Here is a 26,150-nt window from a genome sequence, read left to right on the forward strand (position 1 = left end):
TGTAATATTTCCAAGTTTGCAGATGACACAAAGCTGGGTGCGCGTGTGTGCTGTGAGGAGGATGCAGAGAAACTCCAGTATGATTTGGACAGGTTGGGTGATTGGGCAGATGCATGGTGGATGCAGTATAATGTGGATAAATGCGAGGTTATCCACTTTGGTGGCAAAAACAGGAAGACAGATTATTATCTGAACGGCAATAGATTGGGAAAAGGGGAAGTGCAATGAGACCTGGGTGTCCTTGTGCACCAGTCACTGAAGGCAAGCATGCAGGTGCAACAGACGGTTAAGAAGGCAAATGGTATGTTGGCCTTCATAGCAAGAGGATTCGAGTACAGGAGCAAGGATGTCTTGCTGCAGTTGTACAGGGCCTTGGTTAGACCACACCTTGAGTATTGTGTGCAGTTTTGATCACCTTATCTGAGGAAGGATGTTCTTGCCATGGAGGGAGTGCAGCGAAGATTCACCAGACTGATACCTGGGATGGCAGGAATGACGTATGAAGAGAGATTGGGTTGATTTTTTAAATTTATTTTTTTATTCATTGATGGGATGTGGGCGTCGCTGGCTAGGCCTGCATTTAGTGCCCATCCCTAATTGCCCTTGAGAAGATGGTGGTGAGCCGCCTTCTTGAACCGCTGCAGTCCATATGGTGTAGGTACACCCACAATGCTGTTAGGAAGGGAGTTCCAGGATTTTGGCCCAGCGACAGTGAAGGATCGGCGATACAGGTCCAAGTCAGGATGGTATGTGGCTTGGAGGGGAACTTGTAGGTGGTGATGTTCCCATGCGTCTGCTGCCCTTGTCCTTCTAAGTGGTAGAGGTCGCGGGTTTGGAAGGTGCTGTTGAAGGAGCTTTGACGAGTTGCTGCAGTGCATCTTGTAGATGGTACACACTGCAGCCACAGTGCGCCGGTGGTGGAGGGAGTGAATGTTGAAGGTGGTGGATGGAGTGCCAATCAAGCGGGCTGCTTTATCCTGAATGGTGTCGAGCTTCTTGAGTGTTGTTGGAGCTGCACTCATCCAGGCAAGTGGAGAGTATTCCATCACACTCCTGACTTGTGCCTTGTAGATGGTGGAAAGGCTTTGGGGAGTCAGGAGGTGAGACACTCGCCGCAGAATTCCCAGCCTCTGGCCTGCTCTTGTAGCCACAGTATTTATATGGCTGGTCCAGTTCAGTTTCTGATCAATGGTAATCCCCAGGATGTTGATAGTGGGGGATTCAGCGATGGTAATGCCATTGAATGTCAAGGGGAGATGGTTAGAGTCTCGCTTGTTGGAGATGGTCATTGCCTGGCACTTGTGTGGTGCGAATGTTACTTGCCACTTGTCAGCCCAAGTCTGAATGTTGTCCAGGTCTTGCTGCATATGGACACGGACTGCGTCAGTATCTGACGAGTCTCGAATGGTGCTGAACAGTGTGCAATCATCAGCAAACATCCCCACTTCTGACCTTATGATGGAGGGAAGGTCATTGATGAAACAGCTGAAGATGGTTGGGCCTAGGACACTGCCCTGAGGAACTCCTGCAGTGATGTCATGTGATTGAGATGAATGACCTCCAACAACCACAGCCAACTTCCTTTGTGCTAGGTATGATTCCAACCAATGGAGAGTTTTCCCCTTAATTCCCATTGACTTCAGTTTTGCTAGGGCTCCTTGATGCCACACTCGATCAAATGCTGCCTTGATGTCAAGGGCAGTCACTCTCACCTCACCTCTTGAGTTCAGCTCTTTTGTCCATGTTTGGACCAAGGCTGTAATGAGGTCAGGAGCTGAGTGGCCCTGGCGGAACCCAAACTGGGCTTCAGTTAGCAGGTTATTGCTGAGTAAGTGCCGCTTGATAGCACTGTCGATGACACCTTCCATCACTTTGCTGATGATTGAAAGTAGACTGATGGGACGGTAATTGGCCGGGTCGGATTTGTCCTGCTTTTTGTAGACAGGATATACTTGGGCAATTTTCCACATTGCCGGGTAGATGCCAGTGTTGTAGCTGTACTGGAACAGTTTGGCTAGGGGCGTAGCTAGTTCTGGAGCACAAGTCTTCAGTACTATTGCCGGAATGTTGTCAGGGCCCATAGCCTTTGCAGTATCCAGTGTCTTATATTCGCTAGAGTTTAGAAGAATGAGAGGGGATCTCATTGAAACATAAAATTCTAACAGGACTAGACAGACTAGATGCAGGAAGGATGTTCCCGACGGCGGGGGAGTCCAGAACCAGGGGTCACAGTCTAAGGATAAGGGGTAAGCCATTTAGGACTGAGATGAGGAGGAATTTCTTCACCCAGAGAGTGGTGAACCTGTGGAATTCTCTACCACAGAAGGCAGTTGAGGCCAACTCATTAACTATATTCAAGAAGGAGTTAGATATATTTCTTAAGGCTAAAGGGATCAAGGGATATGGGGAGAAAGCAGGAACAGGGTACTGAATTTGGATGATCAGCCATGATCTCATTAAATGGCGGAACAGGTTCGAGGGGCCGGATGGCCTACTCCTGCTCCTATCTTCTACGTTTCTATGTTTCTATATTGCTAGAGAGCACTGAGATGCTGGTTGTGCCTCAGTAAATGAGTGTTTGCTTTACAATTCATCGCAATTTGCTGATCTGCAAACTGCTGGCCTGTGGGAAATTGAACGCTTTGGGCTAGGTTTTGCCAGCCCTGGGGAGGCAGCTTTGGAGGCAGGACTGGTGGGAAAATCAAAAAGAATGGGAGCGGGTCCCGAACCCGCTCCCAACCCGCCTCCCACCAATCTTCCCAGGAGTCGGGTCCCCGATTTGCACAGGGACTCGACTCCTAGCGGTGGGAAGAGGGTTATAACCACTTAACTGCCTGTTAACAGGTCGTTAACAGGCAGTTAAGAGGCTTTTTCCCATTTTGCGACTTCTGCTGCGGGCTTCCCGACGTCGGGGAACACCGCCAGGGTAAGTGAGGCGTGCTGTGGGTCTGTTGTACTGTTGGTGTACAGATGACAGCTACAGAAGTGGTGCAAAGGATGCAATGGGACACTGGTGAGTATCAGAGGTAAGGAAATGTTGGGAAAGTCATTTTTAATGTGTTAGATTTTTCTGTAAGTGACAAGCTTTGAAGTGTTTGTGTGGCCTCACCTCAATGGGAGAAGTGACAGATCGCTTCTGCACCCTCACCTGCAGCTGCCATCTGTTTCATCCTAAGGAGTCACTGGAGAGCCTGGATGCAAGGGCTCACCTTTGTACAGTGATTGTCAGTGTTTGACAGCACCTCAATGCTGTCAAATACTGTCAAATCATCTGTCAAAATTTTATGGTTCATGTGCCTTTAAGAAGACTGGCAGGGGAAGGGGATGATTTTCTGACGTCCGAGGAGGCGGGAAAGGCGGGAAAATCAGAAACAATGAGGGCGGGTTCGTTGCCCGCCTCCAACCCACCTCTGCGGGATTTTGCCGCTGCCGGTTTTGGAGGGCAGGAAACAGTCCTGCCTCCAGCTGGCCATAGCGTTTGTTGAGATGATTAAATGCTCATTAAGGGCCTCTCTAAGCCTATTTTGCGAGGCCCTCGTGATTTTTCAACCATTTTGGCATGTTCCACGACCCTTCTAAACCACACGGGTTGACAAGTGGGTTGCCTCCTCAGAGCTGCAGGTCCAACATTAAATTGTTTATTTCATCAGGGATTAGTTGCAGGTGGCGGATCTTTGCTTTAAAAGGACTTTGAGTACTTTTAGAAGGCCTTCCGAAGTCGGAAGTGCTGCAGCTTGAAGCTATCAACTGTGGGACCTCCATGGAAGACACTCTCCCCATTTGCTATGAGCGCTTCCCCAATGGAGGCATCTGCAAGCAGCATGGGAACCATTCATTTTCTGTCACCATGGACCTCAGATTCGGATAAGGAGCATCCACGGCAGCAGCAGAACCAGGCCGCTCAGCAGCAACTGCAGCAGGAGCCCCAACCTCCTGCTCAGCCACCTGATGCTGCACAAGGCAGAAGGTGCCAGCGCATCGAGACACCTCGCCACAGGAGATACCCCCGACAGAGGGTTTGCAGACAGAGGATGAGCTGCCTCAACATGAGTGAGCAGCAGTGCCAAAGGAGGCTGAGACTTTCACGAGAGGTTGTCCAAGAGATCTGCGGACTGCTGCAGAATGACCTGGTGCCCAGAGGAATGGGTGGACACCCCTTACCAGTAGCTGTCAAAGTCACCACCGCACTCAACTTCTTTGCCTCAGGCTCCTTCCAGGGATCATCAGCAGACATCAGCGGCATCTCCCAGTCGGCCGCCCACAGTTGCATCACGCAGGTTACCGATGCCCTTTTTACTAAGGCCCACAATTACATCCACTTCTCAAGGGATCAAGTATAACCGCGCATGCAGTTGGCTTTGCAAATATGGCAGGCATGCCAATGGTGTAGGGCGTCATAGACAGCACACATGTGGCCCTTAGGGCACCCCATCACAACCCTATCTTTGTCAACTGAAAGGGCTTCCACTCCCTCAACGTACAGCTGGTGTGTAACCACAAGAAGGAGTTCTTGCATGTTTGCGCTAAGTTCTGTGGTAGTTGCCATGACTCTTTCATCCTGCAGCACTCTAGTGTTCTTCCACTTTTCAATCCGCCAAACCAACTTACCGGATGGCTCCTTGGTGACAAAAGCTACCCCCTGAAAAAGTGGCTAATGACGTCGATCAGGAGGCCAGCTAATGAGGCTGAAGAGCATTACAACGCTAGCCACACTTCGACCAGGTCCATCATCGAGCAAACCATTGGGTTGTTGAAGGTGCGCTTCCATTGCCTTGACCGATCTGGTGGAGCCCTGCAGTATACACCATGCAAGGTCTCCAGAATGGTTGTGGTCTGCTGTACACTGCACAACATCGCACAGTGTCGTGGCTTGGAGCTTCCTGATGAGCAAGTGGCTCAGTTCCAGCCCTCCTCAGATGAGGATGAGGAGGAGGAGGATCTGGAGGAGGTGGAGGCGGAGGAGGAGGAGGAGCAGGAGGAGGAGAAGGAGCAGGAGGAGGTCAGAGCGCCGGTGTATTGACCAGCAGCAGCGGCAGCACGCGAGCGCATGGCTGCCCGGGATGCAAGGGATGAACTTATCTTGGCCAAATTTGCATAGGTTGTCCAAGTTGGCACATGTCCTTGGCTCCATCCTAAGACATCATTTACAATGGACATGACTCTCTGACCTCCTTTCACTCAGGCCACCAACCTGACAATGCAAGTGTGGCGGAGCACGCACTGTGGAGCTGCCTAAAGTGAAAGAACAGATGGCATAACGCCAACATTTTGGCATCAAATCATTTTAATGCTTTCCAACAGGGATGCCATTTAATCAATACACAGAAACTTACACCCACTCTGCACACAGATCTGGAGGTTATATCCCTTGCCAGCTGTACCCACAGAGGTTTGGTTTTTTTGGGAGGTCTCTTCCTCCCAGATGAGTGGAAGAGCACCTCCCTGCTAGCTGTCAGCCCCTCAAACAACATTTGCAGCGCCTCATCCGAGAGCCTCAGGGAGGTTCTTACCTTGGAATTGGACATAGTGGGCTGGATTTTCTCAGCCCCAAGGAGGCAGGTATGGAGGCGGGAAAGTTGCAGAATTTGGGGGCGGGTAGCAAATCCGCCCCCAGCCCGGATTCCATGCCCTCTTGCCAGGAGGCGGGAAGCCGTCCTGCCCCGGGTCCCATCTCCTTGGAGGCGGGAAGGGATTAAAGCCTATTAACTGCCTGTTAACAGCTAGTTAACAGGCAGAAAATAGGATTATCCCCATTTTTCGTGCTGAAGTGCAGGCTTCCCGACCTGGGGGAACCCCGCCAGGGTGTAGGAGGTGAGTAGGAGGTCTGCAGGGGTTGAAGGGGTCTGAAATTGCGATGTAGATGTGAGTGATGGGTGCAAGTGTGGAGTGGTATGTGAGGTGAGTGTAAAGTGTTAGAAAATGTTAACTTAGCTTTGTTTCTACCTACAGCCTTTAGCCGCTGTGGAGCCGGAGTCCCCGACATCTCTATTGTAGAGATCACAGACTGGCTGTTGCATCCTCCCATCCAACAGCCAGCTGATTTTTGCAAAGTAGAAAGGTTTATGAGTCCTGAACACAAGGACTCATCAAACTACACAGAATGTCAGTGTTTGACAGCTTCACAGAGCTGTCAAACGATGACATTTCTTCTTTCAAAAGTTCTTGACAGATGACACGTCATACATTGACGTGCTCTGTCACTGACTGCCCCCTAATTGGCCTGCTGAGCCCGCTGGGCGGGCTTAACAAGGTCAATCAGGGGAAATTCACGCTGGTTGGCCAGAAGCTGAGACCCGGCAAGCAGCAGTCCCACCTCCAAAAGCTTCCCATTCAGGAAATCCAGCCCAGTGGTTTCTCAGAAAATGTTGCAGAAATCCTGTGGAATGATCCAAGGCAGCAAGAAACCATAAAATCAGACTGGAAAAGTGCTGTCAACAGAGGCAGGTTTCAGTCCCAAAACACTAATTGACCAAGGGCAACCCACAGCTCTGAAATCAAGTGGCCAATCAGGGGGAAATCGCAATTTTTTGAAAACTATCAGAGGAGGCGGGTTTCAAACCCACCCAAATTAAAACCCGCCTCCATCTCGCCTCCAGTGGGAAAATCACGCCAAAGTGTAATCAACTGACGTCATCTGACACCGGCTTTCCCTTAATTGGCCGGCAAGCCCACAGGGTGGGCTTAACAAGGCCAATCAGGGGAAAATAGCGTCTGTGCGTCGGGCGTCGCTGGGGGGCGGGACTAGAACCCGGAAGGCAGCAGTCCCACCCCCAACTCATCTCTGTGAGTAAAATCCAGCCCTGAGAGTTTCAAACTAGTCTACTCCTCTTAATTTAAAGTTAAAGAAGCTCGAGGAACAGCACCTCATCTTTCAATTAGGCACTTTACAGCTTTCTGGACTCGACATCGAGTTCAACAATTTCAGACCATAGCCACTGCTCCCATTTTTTCGGACAGCAGCTGTTGGTAATGATTCTGCTATTCCCATTCTCAGCTCCTCTCGACCCATCTTTTGTTTCTTTTGTTTCTTTACTTGCCCCATTTGAAGAAGGGTTCGACCCGAAACGTCAACTCAAATTTCTCTCCACGGATGTTGCCTGACCTGCTGAGTTTTTCCAGCATTTTCTGTTGTTATTTCGGATTTCCAACATCTGCAGTATTTTGCTATCTTACCATCTCCTTTTGCCTTGCACCATCATCCCTTTTGTCATTTAATCTCTCCTGCCTTCCAGCCTATCACAGACCCTTTTGTTCTTTCCTCCCCTCCCCCCTTTCCCTGCCCCTGCACTTGCTTAAAAACCTGTTACATCTGTAACATTTTCCAGTTCTGACGAAACGTCATTGACCTGAAACATTAACTCTGTTTCTCTCTCCACAGATGCTGCCTGACCAGCTGAGTATTTCCAGCATTTTCTGTTTATTATATTTCAGACTTCCAGCATTCCAGATATTTTGTTTTAATTTAAAGTTGATTCATTGGCATTATCTGTAGATTCATATTGAAATAATGCAAATACAGCAGCTGTGCTCTCTTATTGAGAACTGCTGAATAATTCAAATTTTGAACTATCTCTGCATTAACAGGATTAGACTATTGTTATGCACTTGCAAATGGTGTCAGTTGCCATATAAAGGTGACAGTTATATTAAATTTTGAACATCTCTGAAGTTTTGTTTCAGATTCTAACAGCCAAAAATCCCCATTGCATTGAATGCGACAGATGATAAATGCCTTTGCTGGAGGAGCAGGTCCTAATATTTGATTATTCTTATCAAAGTAGGAGATTAAATACTTCTTCTCTCAAACAAATAAAGAACTTGCATTTATATAGCACCTTTCACAACCTCAGGACGTCCCAAAATGCTTTACAGCCAATTAAAGACCTTTTTTTTTGAAGTGTAGTCACTGTTGTAACATAGGAAACGCAGCAGCCAATTTGCACACAAACAGCAATGTGATAAAGATCAGATAATCTCTTTTAGTGATGTAGGTTGAGAGATAAATATTTTGGCCAGGACACCGGTCAATAGTTCCAAGGGATCTTTTACACCCACCTGAGACAACTAATTAATGTCCTGGAGACAGTATCCTGGAGCCTAGCCGGCGATGAGAAGGTGAGTTTTGTAAAAATGGTCCATCCATTGAATGTGCAGCTGACTGGTGATGTCCGGCACCAAGTCCATATTTTGCCCCTCTCTCGCATCATCCTTGCAGATGATTCTCCTATTAACCTGTACTGATCTGCCCAGGTGTTACCACCATTTCACCCTACGTAGTGCTTCAGGCCTTGGTTTATTTTCTACAATGGGACTCTCTCTTGGTAAACCATGTTGACTTTTTATCATGATCTCCCTGGAAGATCGACAGGGTAGACGCAGAGAGCATGTTTCCTCATGGGGAAATCTAGAACTCGGGGCACAGCCTCAGAATAAAGGGTCGCCCTATTAGAGCTGAGATGAGGGGGAGCTTCTTCTCTCAGAGGGTCGTATATTTGTGGAATTCTCTGCCCCAGAGAGCTGTGGAGGTTGGGTCATTAAATACATTTAAAGTGGAGATAGACAAATTTTTGCAAGATAAGGGAGTGAAGGGTTATGGGGAGCGGGCTGGGAATTTTCTTTGAGCCCTAGATCAGCCATGACCTTATTGAATGGCGGAGCAGGCTCCAGGGGCCAAGTGGCCTATTCCTGCTCCTATTTCTTATGTAAGAAATGAGCCTGGTATCCTCAAATCAAGCCAATAAATCAAAACTGTACTAGGTAGGACTAGGCCTTCAAATTGCTGTTAGCAATTGTACAAATGTTTAGGTGCTCGTATCAAGTACCCCACTCCGCGATTTTAGGAACATAGGAACAGGAATAGGCCATTTAGCCCCTCGAGCCTGTTTTGCCAGAAAGACGGCAGCTCCCACAGTGTTGCACTGGAGTGTCAGCCTAAACTTTGTGCTCAAATCTCTGGACTGGGGCTTGAACTAACAAACTTCTGACTCAGAGAGGAGAGTGCAACCCACCGAGCTACGGCTGACATTGAGCGTTCAGTTTAAATGGATTTAACCCCTCCACTTTTACAGCAGGGACAGAGATTTGATATGAGTGGGGGGCGATCTTCGACTGCTATATGAAACAGGCATGATGTCAGCATGAGGCCCGGACGCTCATGCCACCTGCGAGCTGCAGAGGGGCATGCACTGAACCAGCCACCAGATCGGGTCTGGGGGTGGGGAGGTGATCTGGGGCGGGGAGGGCGGTCATTGAACGGGCCAGCAGCGAGTCAAACTTTTCTGGGCCCCCCAGAGGTAGTGCTCTTCCTCCCCCTGGGCCCATCAAGAACCGCTGGTTAGGCTACTCAAAGCCTGGGTGGAATGTGCGTGACGCATGCTCAATCCATTGTACCTGAAAATTGTAATCGGGATCCTACAGCCAGCATAGGGATCTGATTTTATTATTCAATCAGCCGCCTGCCTGTTTCAAGCAGGTGGCCTGCTCACCCCTTTACAGGTCTGCCTGAAAATTGCATCAAGTGAGCCTTGGGCATCAAAGCGGAGATCCTCCCCCTACCCCCTCCTGACTTTCAATTGCTACCCACCCATTTTTCAGGCAAGAATCAGACAGCCAGCAGTTGAATATCTCCCCCAGTGTACATATATCGGACTGTTTATATTACAGCTGGATCAAGTGTTTTAGTGAGGAGCTGCAGTGGATTAACCATACTTTGTTACTTAGTGCTATAAAAGTTCAGCATTTTATTGCAAAATGGTAGACTATTTACACCCATTTTCATCAGAGACAGAGGTACTCACCTTGCATTATTCTCATGCATACTTGTCTAACGTGTTGGTCAGTAGGTTCTTTCCCCTAGGAATGATCATTTTAAAAGAGGGATTAAAAAGAAATTACTAAGCAAAAATCAAAACCTGTTAAGTAAATATGATGAATGCAAATCTCTGCTTTGCATAAACATAAAATTGTACTCATAATTACAGGTAGACCCTGTTTTCCAGGTAGGCCGGTAGATCCACGATTTCCTTGTAAACCTAGTGCTCCGAGAGCGCCCTGGGGACCCTCTGTACCCGGCAGACCACGGATCCCGTCTTTGCCTCGGAGTCCAGCTTCACCAGATTTACCAAGCTGGAAAATTGGAAAGAAAAATCTCAGAAAAAGTAGAGGTTTAATCAAGTACAAATTTCACTCTGTTATCTGCAGTCTCTGGTATCTCCGCTTTGTACCTCCACAGGGTTTAAATCAAGAATAACTGTACTGTCGTCTACCCTTTCCTCCAGAGTGTGGGACTCAGTATTTGTTTTCCTTCCGTCTGTAATCTTTAAGCTTTTAAAGCCAGAGTTTGCCATCATCGAATCACAGCGTCCCGATTTGTCTCTTCTCTTCCTGTCTTTAAAATTTGGAACTGCAACGTCACATAACTTCAGAAAAGATACTGGCTCCATTTGAACTTCTTGAAGGGACCGGCACTGATTTATCTGGGCGGGCTGCAGATTGAGCCGTGATGTGATGAGTCATTGAGCTCTATCTCTCCATGTTTGATGCTTGAAAATGGCATCCTTTGTTGTGTTAGTCATGGATACGGGTGTTGTGTCTGACATTGGTGATAGGTACTCGATTGCCTTGGCCTGAGCACATGGAGTTTGATAGTGCTGTTATCATTGTATTTGTTGTGTATGTAACCGTTCTACCTTTAAGAGAACTATTGTATGTAACCGTCCACCTTTAAGAGAACTATTTTAGGTGTTGCACTACTTTATTTTGGCTGCTGTATACTGTAATACCGGTGGTGACCACACCGGTATATAAGTGCTGTGTAATGAGTGATTGGGCAGATTCGCCCTGACCTTCGAATAGTAAAGTCCTGTTAAAGTTTACTCTTGTAGTCTGTGTATTAATTCGCTATACAACACACAGACTTTACAGTGGCGACGAGTTCGATCTTACCCTGCGGCAGCGATACATCCGAAGCAGTTAACAAGCGTCGAGAAGAGGCATCCGCCCTCGCCGTTCTGCTGAGAGAAGACTCGAGTCTGCAGAGCAAGGAAGAAGGAAGAATTCTGACACGAGGCCTTCCATCAGCAACAGGCAGTGATCGTCCCTTCTGTCACGGTAGTGAGTGAGCCGATCAGCCACGAGAAGCAAGTCGGCCACGTTGACTGTGAGTAGGGGGAAAAATAAAAAAGAAACGGAGGATAAGGGCAGTGAACTCGACCACGGCCAGGGGAAAGGAGCCGGACAGAAGTCGGGGCCAGAGGCGCTGAGACTGGGGCAGCGTAGGGCACGGCAGCCGCGGTGCAGGGAACGCAGCCGGTGTGAGAGACCGGACTACAAGCGGGAACGCAGCGGGTAAAAGGCCGGGCACCTACCGAGGCCGCGAGGCGCTGTGACCGGGATCATAAGGCGCGGAGGCAATAAATAAATAAATAAACTGCGAGGGACTCGGCCGCAGCCGGGGGAGGAAAGGACCGGACTGCGGGAGGTCTGGGAGAGCCGAGCGAGCGGGAGAGACGGAGCCCGAGAGAGAGAGCGAGCGAGACCGTGCCGGCGAGCGGGAGAGACAGAGCCCGAGCGAGGGGGGAGCGGGGCCGAGCGAGGTTCCGGCCAGCGGCTTACAGCGGCTGCCGTGAAGGACCGGGAGCTGGAGCTGTCCGACGCCAACTGGTTGTCCCCAGCGCCGGTTGCCCCTGCCGAAAAAGGGAACGCGATCGGCTGTTCTCGCGCGCGCTTCAGAATAAACTGAAGCCGGCGCGCAGGCTGCAAACCCCGTAAACCAGCGGTCATCGCCCGAGGGCAAAGCTTACCCCTCCCACCAGAGGAAGAAACGCGGGAAGCCGCCAGTTAGGCGGGGAAGAAGACAAGTGCGAAACCGCCATCTTGAAAGTGGGCGGGGAAGAAGATCAGCGCGGGAAACCGCCATTTTAGAAAAAAAAAAGTTAAAGGAAAACTTCGTTGTTGTTTCTTAGATTGTGAAGATGCCTAAGCGTGGTAACATCAACGATTTCGATTCCGAGGTAGAAGATTGGGCCACGTATGTAGAACGCATCGAGATATATTGTGAGGCCAATAAAATAGAAGATGATGATAAAGCTATAACCTTACTAAACTCAATGGGGGCGAAGACATACGGGCTATTGAAGCATCTTCTATCACCGGCTAAACCGGTGGATCAGACGTTCGCTAATATTGTTGCTGTCCTGAAGGATCATTTGAACCCCACACCACTGATGTTGGCGGAACGATTCAAATTTTATGCGAGAACGCAACGGAAAGAGGAAAGCAACGCGGAATATTTGGTTGAACTACGTAGACTAGCGAAATACTGTCAGTTTGGGGAAAATCTGACAGAGGCATTGAGAGACAAGTTCGTGTGCGGGTTGTCGAAGGAAGGAACACAAAAGCGACTGCTTGAAGAGAACGATCTTACACTTGATAAGGCTGTCCTTATTGCAGCATCGCACGAAGCCGCAGCGAGAGGCACGGCGGAAATGCAGCTGAAGGCAGCGGTACTCAGCGTGGATCAAATGACTTCGGGTACAACGAAATGTTATCGTTGTGGGAAGACAACACACGACCAGAACCAATGCTGGTTTAAAAACCAGGAATGTAGAAAATGTGGCAAGATTGGTCACATAGCTAAAGTATGCCGGTCAGGAAAGAAGACCAGCAACAAAAAAAAGTCACCGCAGGAAAAGCACAGCAAGGTACACAAGGTGACTGAGAAGAGTTCAGATGAACAGAATTCGGATTCAGACTCCAACAGCCAAGAACTGGATAGTCTGAGAATTCACAATGCGAGTAAGGAAGTTGACCTACAAATTATCTGGGTCACACTCAAAATAGCCGGAGTCCAAGTGAAAATGGAATTGGACACAGGATCAGCCCTAACAGTCATAAACCGAAAGGACTACAAGAGGCTATTCTCACATATTCCCTTGAGAGATACCAAGATTGTATTGCAGACATACACGGGGCGAAGAGTATAACCCATCGGAAAGATAAAAGTCAAGGTGAGAGACAAGGGTAAAGAACACCAAGGAATGGACTTATATGTACTGCCTGAGGGGGGTCCACCACTTCTGGGACGGGAGTGGATCAGGAAAATAAATATGGACTGGCACTTCCTAAAAACCATAAAGAGTGAGAACTCGGTGAAGATAATCAGCCCAGACTCTGGAACTGATGATGGTAAGACCAACCCATGTGCAAAAGACAAGGCTAAAATGGACTTGCAGACTAATGTTGGAAAAACGAAGGAGCGCATAAATGCTTATGCTTTAGAGGAGAACAAAGTTTCAGAACAGAATTCCACTGAGCAACAACAACATAGTTTGACAGAGAATTCTGAGTCTGTCCAGCCTACAGACATGCACACTTCTGAGGGACACCGGGCTCGAACTCAACTCCAATTCAAACTACAACAACAATTAGAACAAATGATTCGCCGTCTTGAGCAAGAGATGAATGCAACGAAAAAGTTCTTTGATACAGAGTGGGAGAATCTGGAAAGACAACAGAAGCAGCTGATGGAGAAAATGGAGCAGGAGCACACAAACCGTCTGCGCGAGGAGGCCAAACGAATCAAAGCTGATTCGGTTTCTGAAGGTGCGTGCTCTAATCTGGTGGAGCAAGATGTTCAGCAACTGAAGGCGCTTGTTAGCAGGTTGCAGGCAGAAAAGGCTGATTTGGTTGCCATGAATTCCGAGCTCCTACTGAAGTTGGGTGCAGCACCACCGAACGATTCATTTGTTGAAATTCGAATGGTGGAGGCTGCAGATGATGGAGAATTAGAAGCAGCAAAGGACCCCAGTGCAAGGTTACCAACAGCCCTGTAGCCTATCCGTCAAAAACACAGGATGACGATACTGGGAAACGTCTGATGTCAGAAGGGTTAACGGTCAGTCAACTCCTTCATATGCTGAGGGACAAGACTCTGAAATGGGAAAAACTTGAACACGAGCTTCAATCTTCAAAGGAAAGGGTTTCGGAGCTCTCAAAAGTTATTGAAATAGCTGAGGTGACAACACAGACTGAGAAGACTGCAGCAGAGCAGCCCGTGGATGCCAAAAGTACGCTGACTCACGTCAATGTAGAACAACAGAAGGCTGAAACAGCTGCTCCAGTAAAGGGATTGAATAGTCCGATCAATCAATCTCCGAATGAAGTTGAAGTATTGAAATCACAAATGAGGTCATTAGTAAAAGACTTGCAGAAAGCCCAGAAAAAGCTGGATGAAGCTGAACACATGAAGAAGTCTCTTCAGGAAAAATGTCTGGATTTGGAACAAAAGCTGGCTAACGTCCAGCTGGGTATGGAGGAAATAGAAGACCCTCTCGCTGGCCTAGCTCAGGACGACACCGAATATTACCATGACCTGTTGGACGACACCGAATATTACGATGACCTGTTCTGCCCAGCTTGTGATGAAAACTTCCAAAGTGCAGAAACCATGAAGAATCACAAAAAGTCTAAGGAACACCGGGAGATGGTGGCGCTACTACGGAAAAAGAAGGAAGAGAAGGAGGAAATGTGCATGCAGCTGGCAGCTGACAGTGGAGCCCAGAGAGTCTCCAAGAAGCAGAAAAGGAAAAGTCGAAGCAGAAGATGACCATCTGAACCATTATCACCTGCCAGATCACACACGTGGTCCCTCCGAACGGAGCCAAATCAGTTCGGAAGTAGAAAAACTTTCCAAGGTACTCAAGCTTTTAGAAGTCAGCAATGCTGGTTCAGAAGTGACGGAAGTTCAAGCTGTTAAGTCCATTGAAGGACTATTGGATGAGTCACTCCAGCAACGTGAACCGACTACACCACAGGGAACTGTTACAACACCGAGGCGTTGTCCGGACCGAGTCAGGAAGCACAGGAGACGCCTCCACAGAGACTGAATCTGTGAACTGTTTCCGCAGAGACTGAATCTGTGAACTGTTTTCCCGCAGAGACTGAATCTGTGAACTGTTTTCCGCAGAGACTACATCTGTGAACTGTTTTACATGAAGTTGGATATATGTTATGTTTAATGGGGAATAAGTGTGTTGTAAGCTAAAAAGGGAGGATTGTTGTGTATGTAACCGTTCTACCTTTAAGAGAACTATTGTATGTAACCGTCCACCTTTAAGAGAACTATTTTAGGTGTTGCACTACTTTATTTTGGCTGCTGTATACTGTAATACCGGTGGTGACCACACCGGTATATAAGTGCTGTGTAATGAGTGATTGGGCAGATTCGCCCTGACCTTCGAATAGTAAAGTCCTGTTAAAGTTTACTCTTGTAGTCTGTGTATTAATTCGCTATACAACACACAGACTTTACAGTATTGTGTATAGGTATTCGATTGTTTTTGCCTGTAAGTGTGTGTGTGTGGCAGCCATTAAAAAAGCAACATGAACTGAACTCTGCTTACGGTCTCTGGATTATCTTTGCAAACGTAACAACAGGCAGCAGAGTTAGAGGGCGAGACGGTGCCATGAGTCTTAATTTCAAAGAAGCGAGGCAACAGGAAGAAGGAGCAGCATATTTGGAGTGGTTTATTTGGAGCTTAGGAGGAGCAAGCTCAAAATTTTGATCCTTGCAAAGAACTCCCAGTGTACCAAAGAATATCCTGTTCATTTCCATTGCGTGGAGTTTTTGATCCTTGCTCAACTTAAATGGCATTGCTGTACCACAGGTACCAGTTAGACAAAGCAGAGTTGGCAGTGCTGAATTATACCGGCACATCTACATCACTCTCTGACCAGCCCAGCCAGGCTCTGCACATGTGTGATTGCATGCTCCAACAGGACTCCAGCAGTATTCAATGCTTTACTACACTGAAATTCTTTGCATGGGTCAGAATTTTGAGCTTGTTCCTCCTAACTGTCAGCTGTGGCTCAGTGGTAGCACCCTTGCCTCTGAGCCAGAAGGTTGAGGGTTCAAGTTCCACTCCAGAGACTTGAGCACAAAAAACTAGACTGGTGCTCCAGTGCAGTGCTGAGGGAGTGCTGCACTGTCGGAGGTGCCATCTTTCAGATGAGATGTTAAACCAAGGTCCAGCCTGCTCTCTCAGGTGGACATAAAAGATCCCACGGCACTATTCTGAAGAAGTTCTCCCTGGTGTCCTGGCCAATATTTATTCCTCAATCAACATCACTAAAACAGATTATCTGGTCATTATCACATTGTTGTTTGTGATAATGTGGATGCTGTGTGCAGATTAGCTGCTGCGTTTCCTACCTTACAGTGACTACACTTCAAAGAGTACTTCATTGGTTGTAAAGCACTTTGGGACGTCCGGTGGTTGTAAAAGGCACTACATAAATGCAAGTCTTTCGTTCTTGCTAAGCTCACCAGCATCCAAATGTCAATTATATCAATAGTGTGAGTGACATTCCAGTGGGAGCTTCTAAAGTTTGCTTTGCACCAGTTACACTATATACAAGCTGATATCACATGGTGCTGCTCATCCTAGGTTGTAGGATAAGCTATTCTCTAAGAACAGCAGCAGAATAATACCTTGTGAGTGATATCATGAAGCACACAAGGTATTCTCTTAGGCAGTCCCTCGGAACCGAGGATGACTTGCTTCCACATTAAAAATGAGTTCGCAGGTGACTGATGAGTCCAATGCAGGACCTACAGTCTCTGTCACAGGTGGGGCAGACAGTGGTTGAAGGGGCGGGTGGGTGGGGTGCTTGGGTTGACGTGCTCTCCTTGCGCTGCCTGCGTTTGGCTTCCGCTTGCTCCCGGCGAAGAGACTCGAGGTGTTCGGCGCCTTCCCAGATGCTTCTCCTCCACTTTGTTCAGTCTTGGGCCACAAGGAATTATTGTGCTGTTAAAATGCAACTGTATGTAGCTGGTGTTGAGCCTACAAGGTTACACTACACCTATACACTAGTTCAGCCCCAGCTGCAGTATTGTGTCCAATTCTGGGCACCGCACTTTAGGAAGGACGTGAAGGCTTTGGAGAGGGTGCAGAAGAGATTTACTAGAATGGCTCCAGGGCTGAGGGATTACAGTTACATGGATAGACTGGAGAAACTGGGATTGTTCTCCTTTGAGCAGAGAAGACTAAGAGGAGATTTGATAGAGGTGTTTAAAATCATAAATGGTTTACATAGAATAAATAAAGAGAAACTGTTTCCAATGGCTGACGGGTAGATTTAAGGTGATTAGTAAAAGAACCAGAGGCGACATGAGGAAAAACCTTTTTACACAATGAGTGGTTAGAATTTGGAATGCACTGCCTGATAGGGTGGTGGATACAGATTCAATAGTAGCCTTCAACAGGGAGTTGGATAAATACTTGAAGGAGAAAAGATTGCAGGAATATGGGGAAAGAGCGGGGGAGTGGGACTAACTGCATTGCTCTTCGAAAGAACCAGTGAAGATGGGCTGAGTGGCCTCCTTCTGTGCTGTACTATTCTATGATTCTATGATCCTAGGGTACAATTGCTGTGCTTTCCTCAGGTCAATTAGAGGCTGATTGCACTCTGCAAATCCTCAGGTTAATTAAAAGGTTAGAGTGGCCTTTTTATACTTTTCTTAAAAGTGTGGCGCAGGAATTTCAATATGTGACTGTGTGACTTGTGAAGTGTGAGACCGAGCGTCATGGCTTTTATAATTAAGTGGATCTCCCATACACTGCTTATTGTTTTGGAGTGTCGTACCGGAGAAATATACCATATAATGCATAATGCACTATTCTGTTTCTTAAGTGTAGCTGTATGCAAACCAATATTTTGTATAGGCCGCGCGGCTGCAGGTCCCTCGCAGCCGACTGGACAGCGTTCGAATAGCAAAAATTGCACACACGCGGTAATTTGAATGGTCCGCGCAGCCCCTTAAAGGGGCCACGCACCCAAAAAATTAGTGGGAACACTGATGCAAACTAGGTAAACCTCTTTAAGATCAGAGGGTGTAACTTCTGTGCCTACCTAAGGTCTAAGAGGGTGATTGCTTTTAGCAAGTCAATTAGAGGTGTTCTTTCTTGTTATACATTTTGTGGTCAATTGGACAGTATGTTCCATTACTAGGGAAGTTTCTCTGTAGTTTGAACTGAGCAACTATTTCTTATATGTCGTATTTTTAAGTGTGACAGAAATTTGAATGTGTCCTTGTGCACCAGTCACTGAAGGTAAGCATGCAGGTGCAGCAGGCGGTTAAGAAGGCAAATGGTATGTTGGCCTTCGTAGCAAGAGGGTTTGAGTACAAGAACAAGGATGTCTTGCTGCAGTTGTACAGAGCCTTGGTGAGACCACATCGAGTATTGTGTGCAGTTTTGGTCGCCTTATCTGAGGAAGGATGTTCTTGCCATGGAAGGAGTTAAGCGAAGATTCACCAGGCTGATACCTGGGATGGCAGGAATGACGTATGAGGAGAGATTGGGACGATTGGGTTTGTACTCGCTGGAGTTTAGAAGAATGAGAGGGGATCTCATTGAAACTTATAAAATTCTGACAGGATTGGACAGACTAGATGCAGGAAGGATGTTCCCGATGGTCGGGGAGTCCAGAACCAGGGGTCACAGTCTAAGGATAAGGGGTAGGCCATTTAGGACAGAAATGAGGAGGAATTTCTTCACCCAGAGAGTGGTGAACCTGTGGAATTCTCTACCACAGAAGGCAGTAGAAGCCAATTCATTAAATATATTCAAGAAGGAGTTGGATATATTTCTTAAGGCTAAAGGGATCCAGGGGTATGGGGAGTAAGCAGGGACCGGGTACTGAAATTTGATGATCAGCCATGATCGCATTGAATGGCGGAGCAGGCTCGAAGGGCCGAATGGCCTACTCCTGCTCCTATCTTCTATGTTTCTATGTAAGAGTGTGACACCTGACGTGTGACGGACACATCGTATGTTAGCTGATCTCCCACGGCATTACTTTCAGGTAGGTTGGGGTCTAGAGCACACTAAGGGGGAGAAATTCAGTTGGCTGCGCCACTTGTTAGCGCCTTAAGAGGGCGCTAAGTGGGTCGCAAGCCACTGGCCACGCCTCCCACTAAATTCAGCGGGACTCTAGTGGTGGCGGTAGCCGTTAGCGCTGCGCCGCTACCGATGACATCATCGGTGTGCGCAGCGCCCCGCTGACGCCCCGGCCGTGATATTTGCATGCGCCCCCTGATTTACTGCCGGACGCTATGTGCGACCGGTTCAGGGGGGCCTACCTGCGGCGGTGGAGGCGCAAATTAAAGGAGAGGTGCGGGGTGGCCATTTTTATTGCTGGCCGCCTGCCAGCACCTCTCTGCGCTGCCGTCCCTGGCCTCCTGAACCCCCCCCCCCGCGGAGTGCCAGCTGCGTTCCAAGAGCCCGGCACTTCTCCTCGGTGCTGGGCTCTTTTGCCGGCACTCGCGATCCTTGGGGGCCCAGCTGGGCCCCAGATCGCGCTGAACAAGGCCCCTCCCCTTTATGTAGGGGAGGAAGGCCTGCAGTACCGCAGCGCAACATGCCGCAGCGTGAGGCGCTGCGGCACGTTGTGCCACGATATTCAGTCGCAGCGCCCCAAGAGGGATGCGGCGCGCCTCCAGTAGCGCCGTGCTTCCCTTTGGGGCGCTACCACTGAATTTCCGGCGGGCGGCCGTGAATGCTTCTGGGGTGCTACTTTTAGTGCCCTGGCAAGGCTGGCACCCCAAACGGGGCGATACTGAATTTCTAGGCCTAAGTGTCTTGGGATGATTTTCTGCATTAAAGGTGCTATATAAATACAAGTTGTTGTTGTTGATGGTGTTTCGCTGTTAACCTAGCCTGTTCCCTTGAGGTACTCCGTGTGAGGAAGTAATTTAAATTAGGCCTGAGGTCATGTTTGTTGGCACTTTCTGTAGATTGGCAGCGGTTTGGCTCCTCCTCTTGTTATCTCAATGAACTCTCCAGGTTAGCTCATGGTCAAAAATATTCAGGAAATGAATGGGCTTCTTTCACTTTTTGTACACTTTTTTTATAGACTGTGCAGTTATGATTTGTTAGTATTTTATACAGAGTGTGATGCCTGGAGTGTGATATTTGGATTTGACAGATGCTCTTGAAGCTTTTTTTAATAAATATTTACTTTGAAAATCCTCTGTTGTATTTGATGAAATTGAATTGCTTCATGAATGGGGTAAAGAACTGCAAACTGGCAATTTTTTTAGCTGCAGTCCACAGAGTCCCTAATCTTGTATTCCCATTTTCTCAGTCAGAGCTTTTGGTAATGATTCCGCTGTTACTATTTACAGCTCCTCGAGGCTCATCTTTTATTTCTTTACTTGTCCCACTACCATCTCCTTTTGCCTTGCACTATCATCCCTTTTGTCATTTAATTTCTCCTGCCTTCCATCCTATCACAAACCTTCCCTTTTGTTCTTTCCTCCCCTCCCCCCTTTCCCTGCTTCTGTACGTGCTTAAAACCTGTCACATCTCTAACTTTTTCCAGTTCTGACAAAGGGTCATCGACCTGAAACGTTAATTCTGTTTCTCTCTCCACAGATGCTGCCTGACCTGCTGAGTGTTTCCAGCATTTTCTGTTTTTGTTTCAGATTGCCAGCATCCGCAGTATTTCGTTTTTGTGTTGTGGTAAATGAGTGTTGTGTTTATCGGGATTTATTAAGATGCCTATATGAGCAAACAAACATGTCTTGTCTGCCAGTCAGTAATTTTTTCAATTGTGAATAAGAACAGAAAACAAAATGGAAGGAGAAAATGCCATTCAAGCCATAGTTCCCACTCACTTCTCAAACGGCTTACAATTGATTTACTCCCACCAATTGTCCGCCCTGAGAAAGTATCTGCATAAATACTTCCTGATCTCTAATCATTACCACACAAAGTCCAGAATATTCATCCATCTTCACATTGCCCTGTGACTTAACCCTGAACTGCTGACCTCAACTGAACTTTGTACATTATGGAAAAACATTTGATTCATCTCAAGTCTGTAAAGCCCAGCTGTGTAAATTGTGTATGCATGTTTTTTCTTTCATTTAGCAGATGTTTAATATATAAACCTATAAAGTATAAGACAGCATCTATATGGTTACATAAATGTAATACGTAAACCATCAGATAAATGAGTTAATACATATAAGTGGATTTAAACACCCGAGAGAAATAGCCAGGGAGAATTAGCAGACAATGAAAGCAGAAATTTGCCAAGCTCATGCCCCTCCTCCCAAAATAAGGAGAGAACACAAATACACAGCACAATCCCGCACACATGCCCAGCCACACTATGTCCTGCAAACACTTTATAGGAGAACATATGAAAATAACAGACAGGAAAAGATCAGCTGGTCCATCAAGACTGCCCCAAGCTGACATGGTGCAAGTTAACACCACAACCCTCATTGCGCCCTCCTCCAAACCACCAGTAGCCTAACCTATCTAACTCAAATAGCTTATCCGCCTGCACTGAATCCAATCCTTTCATTGTTTTAAAGACATCAATAAAATCTCCTTAACGTCTACACTTTTGTAGAGTAAAAAGGCATAAGAAAATTAGCAGGAGTAGACCACACAGCCCCTCGAGCCTGCTCCGCCATTCAATAAGATCATGGCTGATCATCGATAGCAACTCCACTTTCCCACCCGATCTCCATAGCCCTTGATTCCCTTAATATCTCAGCCTTGAATATACTCAAAGACTCAGCATCCACAGACCTCTGGGGCAGAGATTTCTAAAGGTTCATAACCCTCTGAGTGAAGAAATTCCTCCTCATCTCAGTCTTAAATGGCCTACCCCTTATCCTGAGACTATGCCCCCTAGCTCTAGACACTCCAGCCAGGGGAAAACAACCTCTCAGTATCTACCCTGTCAATCCCCTTCAGAATCTTGTATGTTTCAATGAGATCACCTCTCATTCTTCTAAACTCCAGAGAGTATAGGCCCATTCTACACAATCTCTCATCATAGGACAGCCCTCTCATCCCAGGAAGCAATCCAGTGAAACAAAAACAAAAAATGCTGGAAATACTCAGCAGGTCAGGCAACATCTGTGGAGAGAGAAACATAGCTAACATTTCAGGTCGATGACCTTTCGTCAGAACTAGAAAAAGTTGGAGATGGAACAGGTTTTTAAGCAAGTGTAGGGGCAGGGAAAGGGGGAGGGGAGGAAAGAACAAAAGAGACGGTCTGTGATAGGCTGGAAGGCAGGAGAGATTAAGAGACAAAAGGGATGATGGTGCAAGGCAGAAGGAGATGGTAATTGGTCAAGTTAAGAAACAAAAGATGACTCTAGATGAAGTGTAAATGGCAATGACAGAATGATTGACAGCTGCCATGTGAGAGAGAAAAAAAAGGAAAAAAAAGATAGGGGCAGAGATTATGGTCTGAAATTGTTGAACTTGATGTTGAGTCCAGAAGGTTGTAAAGTGCCTAATCAAAAGGTGAGATGCTGTTCCTTGAGCTTACGTTGAGCTTCAGTGGAACAGTGCAAGAGGCCAAGGACAGAGAGGTCAGAGTGGGAGTGGAGTAGTGAATTAAAGTGACAGGCGACCGGAAGCTCAGGGTCACCCTTACGGACTGAACGGAGGTGTTCCGCAAAGCGGTCGCCCAATCTGCGTTTGGTCTCCCCAATGTAGAGGAGACCGCATCGTGAGCAGCGAATACAGTATACCAAATTGCAAGAAGTACAAGTAAATCGCTGTTTCACCTTGAAGAAGAGTTTGGGGCCCTGGACAGTGGGAAGGGAGGAGGTAAAAGGGCATGTGTTGCATCGCCTGCACTTGCACATGAAGGTGCCGGGCGAAGGGGAAGGGGTGTTGGGGGGTGATAGAGGAGTGGACCAGGGTGTCGCGGAGGGAGTGGTCCCTTCAGAATGCTGAAAGGAGAGGTGAGGGGAAGATGTGTTTGGTGGTGGGATCACGCAGGAGGTGGCGGAAATGGCGGAGGATGATCCGTTGAATGTGGAGGCTGGTGGGGTGAAAGGTGAGGACAAGGGGAACTCTATCGTGGTATCCGGGAGGGAGGGGAAGGGGTGAGAGCAGAAGTGTGGGGAAAAAAAACGGCTACGGTCAAGGGCTGTGTCAACCACAGTAGAGGGGAATCCTCGGTTGAGGAAAAAGGGAGACATGTTGGAAGCACTAGCATGGAAGGTGACATTGTCAGAGCAGATGCGGCGGAGACGGAGAAACTGGGAGAATGGAATAGAGTCCTTACAGGAAGCGGGGTGGGAGGAAGTGTAATCCTTCCTTAGATAAGGAGACCAAAACTGTGCACAGTACTCCAGGTGTGGTCTCACCAAGGCCCTGTACAACTGTAATAAGACTTCCTTACTCTTATACTCCAACCCCCTTGCAATAAAGGCCAGCATGCGATTTGCCTTCCTTACTGATTGCTGTATCTGCATGCTAGCTTTCTGTGTTTCTTGCGCGAGGACACCCAAATCTCTCTGAACACCAACATTTAAAAGTTTCTCACCATTTAAAAAATATTCTGTTTTTCTATTCTTCCTACCAAAGTGAATAACCTCACATTTCCCCACATTATACTCCATCAGCCACCTTACTGCCCACTCACTCAGTCTATCTATATCCCTTTGCAGACTCTTTGGGCTGGATTTTCTCAGCCCCGAGGAGGCGGGTATGGAGGCAGGACTGCCGGGAAAGTTGCAGAATTTGGGGGCGGGTGGCCCCCAACCTGCCTCCGTGTCCTCTTGCCAGGAGGCAGGAAGCCGTCCTGCTCCGGGTCCTGACTCCTTGGAGGTGGGAGGGGATTAAAGCCTATTAACTGCCAGTTAACAGGTAGTTAACAGGCAGAAAATAGGATTATCCCCATTTTTCGTTCTGAAGTGCAGGCTTCCCGACCTAGGGGATCCCCGCCAGGGTGTAGGAGCCGAGTAGGAGGTCTGCAGGGGTCGGAGGGGTCTGAAAGTGCAATGTAGAGTTGAGTGCTGGGTGCAAGTGTGGAGTGGTAAGTATGTGAGGTGAGAGTAAAGTGTTAGAAAATGTTAACTTACCTTTGTTTCTGCCTATAGCCTTCAGCTGCTGTGGAGCCGGAGTCCTGACAACCCCATTGTAGAAATCACAAACTGGCTGTTGGATCCTCCGATCCAACAGTTGTCTGATTTCTACAAAGTGGAAAGGTTTGATGTGTCCTGAACATGTGTCCTGAAAGATGTGCGGGTTAGGTTGATTGGCTATGATAAATTGACCCTTAGTGTTAGGGGGATTAAATACGTGGGGTTACGGGGATAGAGTGGGATATGTGTTGGTGTAGGGGTTACGGGGATCGGGTGGGATATGTGTCGGTGCAGGCTCGATGGGCCGAAATGGCCTCTATCTGCACTGTGGGGTTTCTGTGATTTCTGTGAACACAAGGGCTCATCAAACTACACAGAATGTCAGTGTTTGACAGCTTCACAGAGCTGTCAAATGATTACATATCTTCTTTCAAAAATTCTTGACAGATGACATGTCAGACGTTGACGTGCTCTGTCACTGACTTCCCCTTAATTGGCCCACTGAGCCTGCCGGGCGGGGGATCAGGGGAAGATCCCGCTGGTTGGCCAAAGGCTGATAGAGGCGTGACTAAAACCAGGCAAGTAGCAGTCCCGCCTCCAACACGTCTCCATTCATAAAATCCAGCCCTTTGTGTTCTCCTCGCAGCTTACTGTCCCACCTAGCTTTGTATCATCAGCAAACTTGGATACATTGCACTTGGTCCCTTCATCTAGGTCATTGTAAATAGCTGAGACCCTAGCACTGATCCTTGTGGCACCCCACTAGTTACAGCCTGCCAACCTGAAAAAAACCCGTTTATCCCTCCTCTCTGTTTTCTGTCCGTTAACCAATCCTCTATCCATGCTACTATATTACCCCCAACCCCATGAGCCCTTATCTTGTGTAATAACCTTTTATGTGGCACCTTATCAAATGCCTTTTGGAAATCCAAATATACTACATCCACTGGTTCCCCTTTATCTACCCTACTAATTACATCCTCAATAAACTCTAATAAATTTGTCAAACACGATTTCCCTTTCATAAAACCATGTTGACTCTGCCTAATCATATTATGATTTTCTAAGTGCCCTGATACCACGTCCTTAACAATGGATTCCAGCATTTTCCCGATGACTGATGTCAGGCTAACTGGCCTGTGGTTCCCTGTTTTCTCTCTCCCTCCTTTCTTGAATAACGGTGTTACATTTGCTACCTTCCAATCCGCTGGGACCGTTCTAGAATCTAGGGAATTTTGGAAGATCAAAACCAATGCATCCACTATCTCTGCAGCTACCTCTTTTAGAACTCTAGGATGTAGGCCGTCAGGTCCGGGGATTTGTTGGCTTTTATTCCCATTTGTTCCTCTAGTACTTTTTCTCTATTTATATTAATTACGTTAAGTTCCTCACCCTCATTAGACCCTTGGTTCCCCACCATTTTTGGTATGCTTTTTGTGTCTTCTACTGTGAAGACAGATACAAAATATTTGTTTAACGTTTCTACCATTTCCTTATTCCCCATAATCATTTCTCCTGTCTCAGCCTCCAAGGGACCAATGTTTACTTTTGCTACTCTCTTTCTTTTTACATACTTGTAGACCCAGCTCGCTAAATGATAGCATAGAAAGGAGTGAAGGAGCAATCTGTACAATACTTACAGCACCCTTGGGACCAGATTTTCCTATATCACCCTAAACATAAAACATGAAGGGGGGGGGGAAATAAAGAAGCACAAGTGAGTCACATCTTATACAAAAGCAATGTTTAGCACGTCAACTGCCAAACTTACAAATTACAGTCCCTTAATACAAAGTGTGACTGCGTTTCTAAACACAGACCATAACAGCCATCATTAAAATAACAAGCTGCTGTAAAAATCATGAAAAATGTAAAATAATAAAACATGACAGCATCTCTTTTATAATAGAATATGCTGCACTAGCGTAAAAAGTGCATCTTTAAAACGTACCAATATGTAAAACATGTCCTTGGGAAACTGGTATGAAGGTGAAAACTATACACTGGATTCAAACGTTACCTCATGATTCATTTGCCTACCTTACATGGGGTCTACAACACAAAAACAGGCCATTCAGCCCAAGTGGTTTATGCGTGTGTTTATGCTCTATGTCAGGGATGGGCAATTATTTGGGTTGGAGGGCCACTTAACAAGTTTTGGTCAGCTGTTGAGGGCCGCACACGAATCTTCCCATTAAGCTGCACGGAAGTGCAGTCGCGCAGTGGTCTGAAGTTCCCGCGCAGG

The 26,150-nt window shown here is 47.3% G+C and overlaps 1 protein-coding gene across 1 annotated transcript in view; it reads right to left on the reverse strand.

Annotated features, from left to right (window-relative positions):
• Nucleotides 1-26,150, reverse strand: part of col9a1b (collagen, type IX, alpha 1b) — a 205,416-nt gene that overhangs the window by 16,235 nt on the left and 163,031 nt on the right. The window contains exons 28-30 of the mRNA XM_085998169.1: nucleotides 25,546-25,578; nucleotides 9,979-10,125; nucleotides 9,798-9,852 (exon numbers count right to left, since the gene is read on the reverse strand). Coding sequence (XP_085854295.1) covers nucleotides 9,798-9,852; nucleotides 9,979-10,125; nucleotides 25,546-25,578 — 235 coding nt within the window. The remainder of the gene's footprint in view (nucleotides 1-9,797; nucleotides 9,853-9,978; nucleotides 10,126-25,545; nucleotides 25,579-26,150) is intronic.

Source organism: Somniosus microcephalus, chromosome 9 (assembly GCF_052327205.1).
Source record: "Somniosus microcephalus isolate GS21.2 chromosome 9, FLI_Smic_1.0, whole genome shotgun sequence".
NCBI classification, from domain to species: domain Eukaryota; kingdom Metazoa; phylum Chordata; class Chondrichthyes; order Squaliformes; family Somniosidae; genus Somniosus; species Somniosus microcephalus.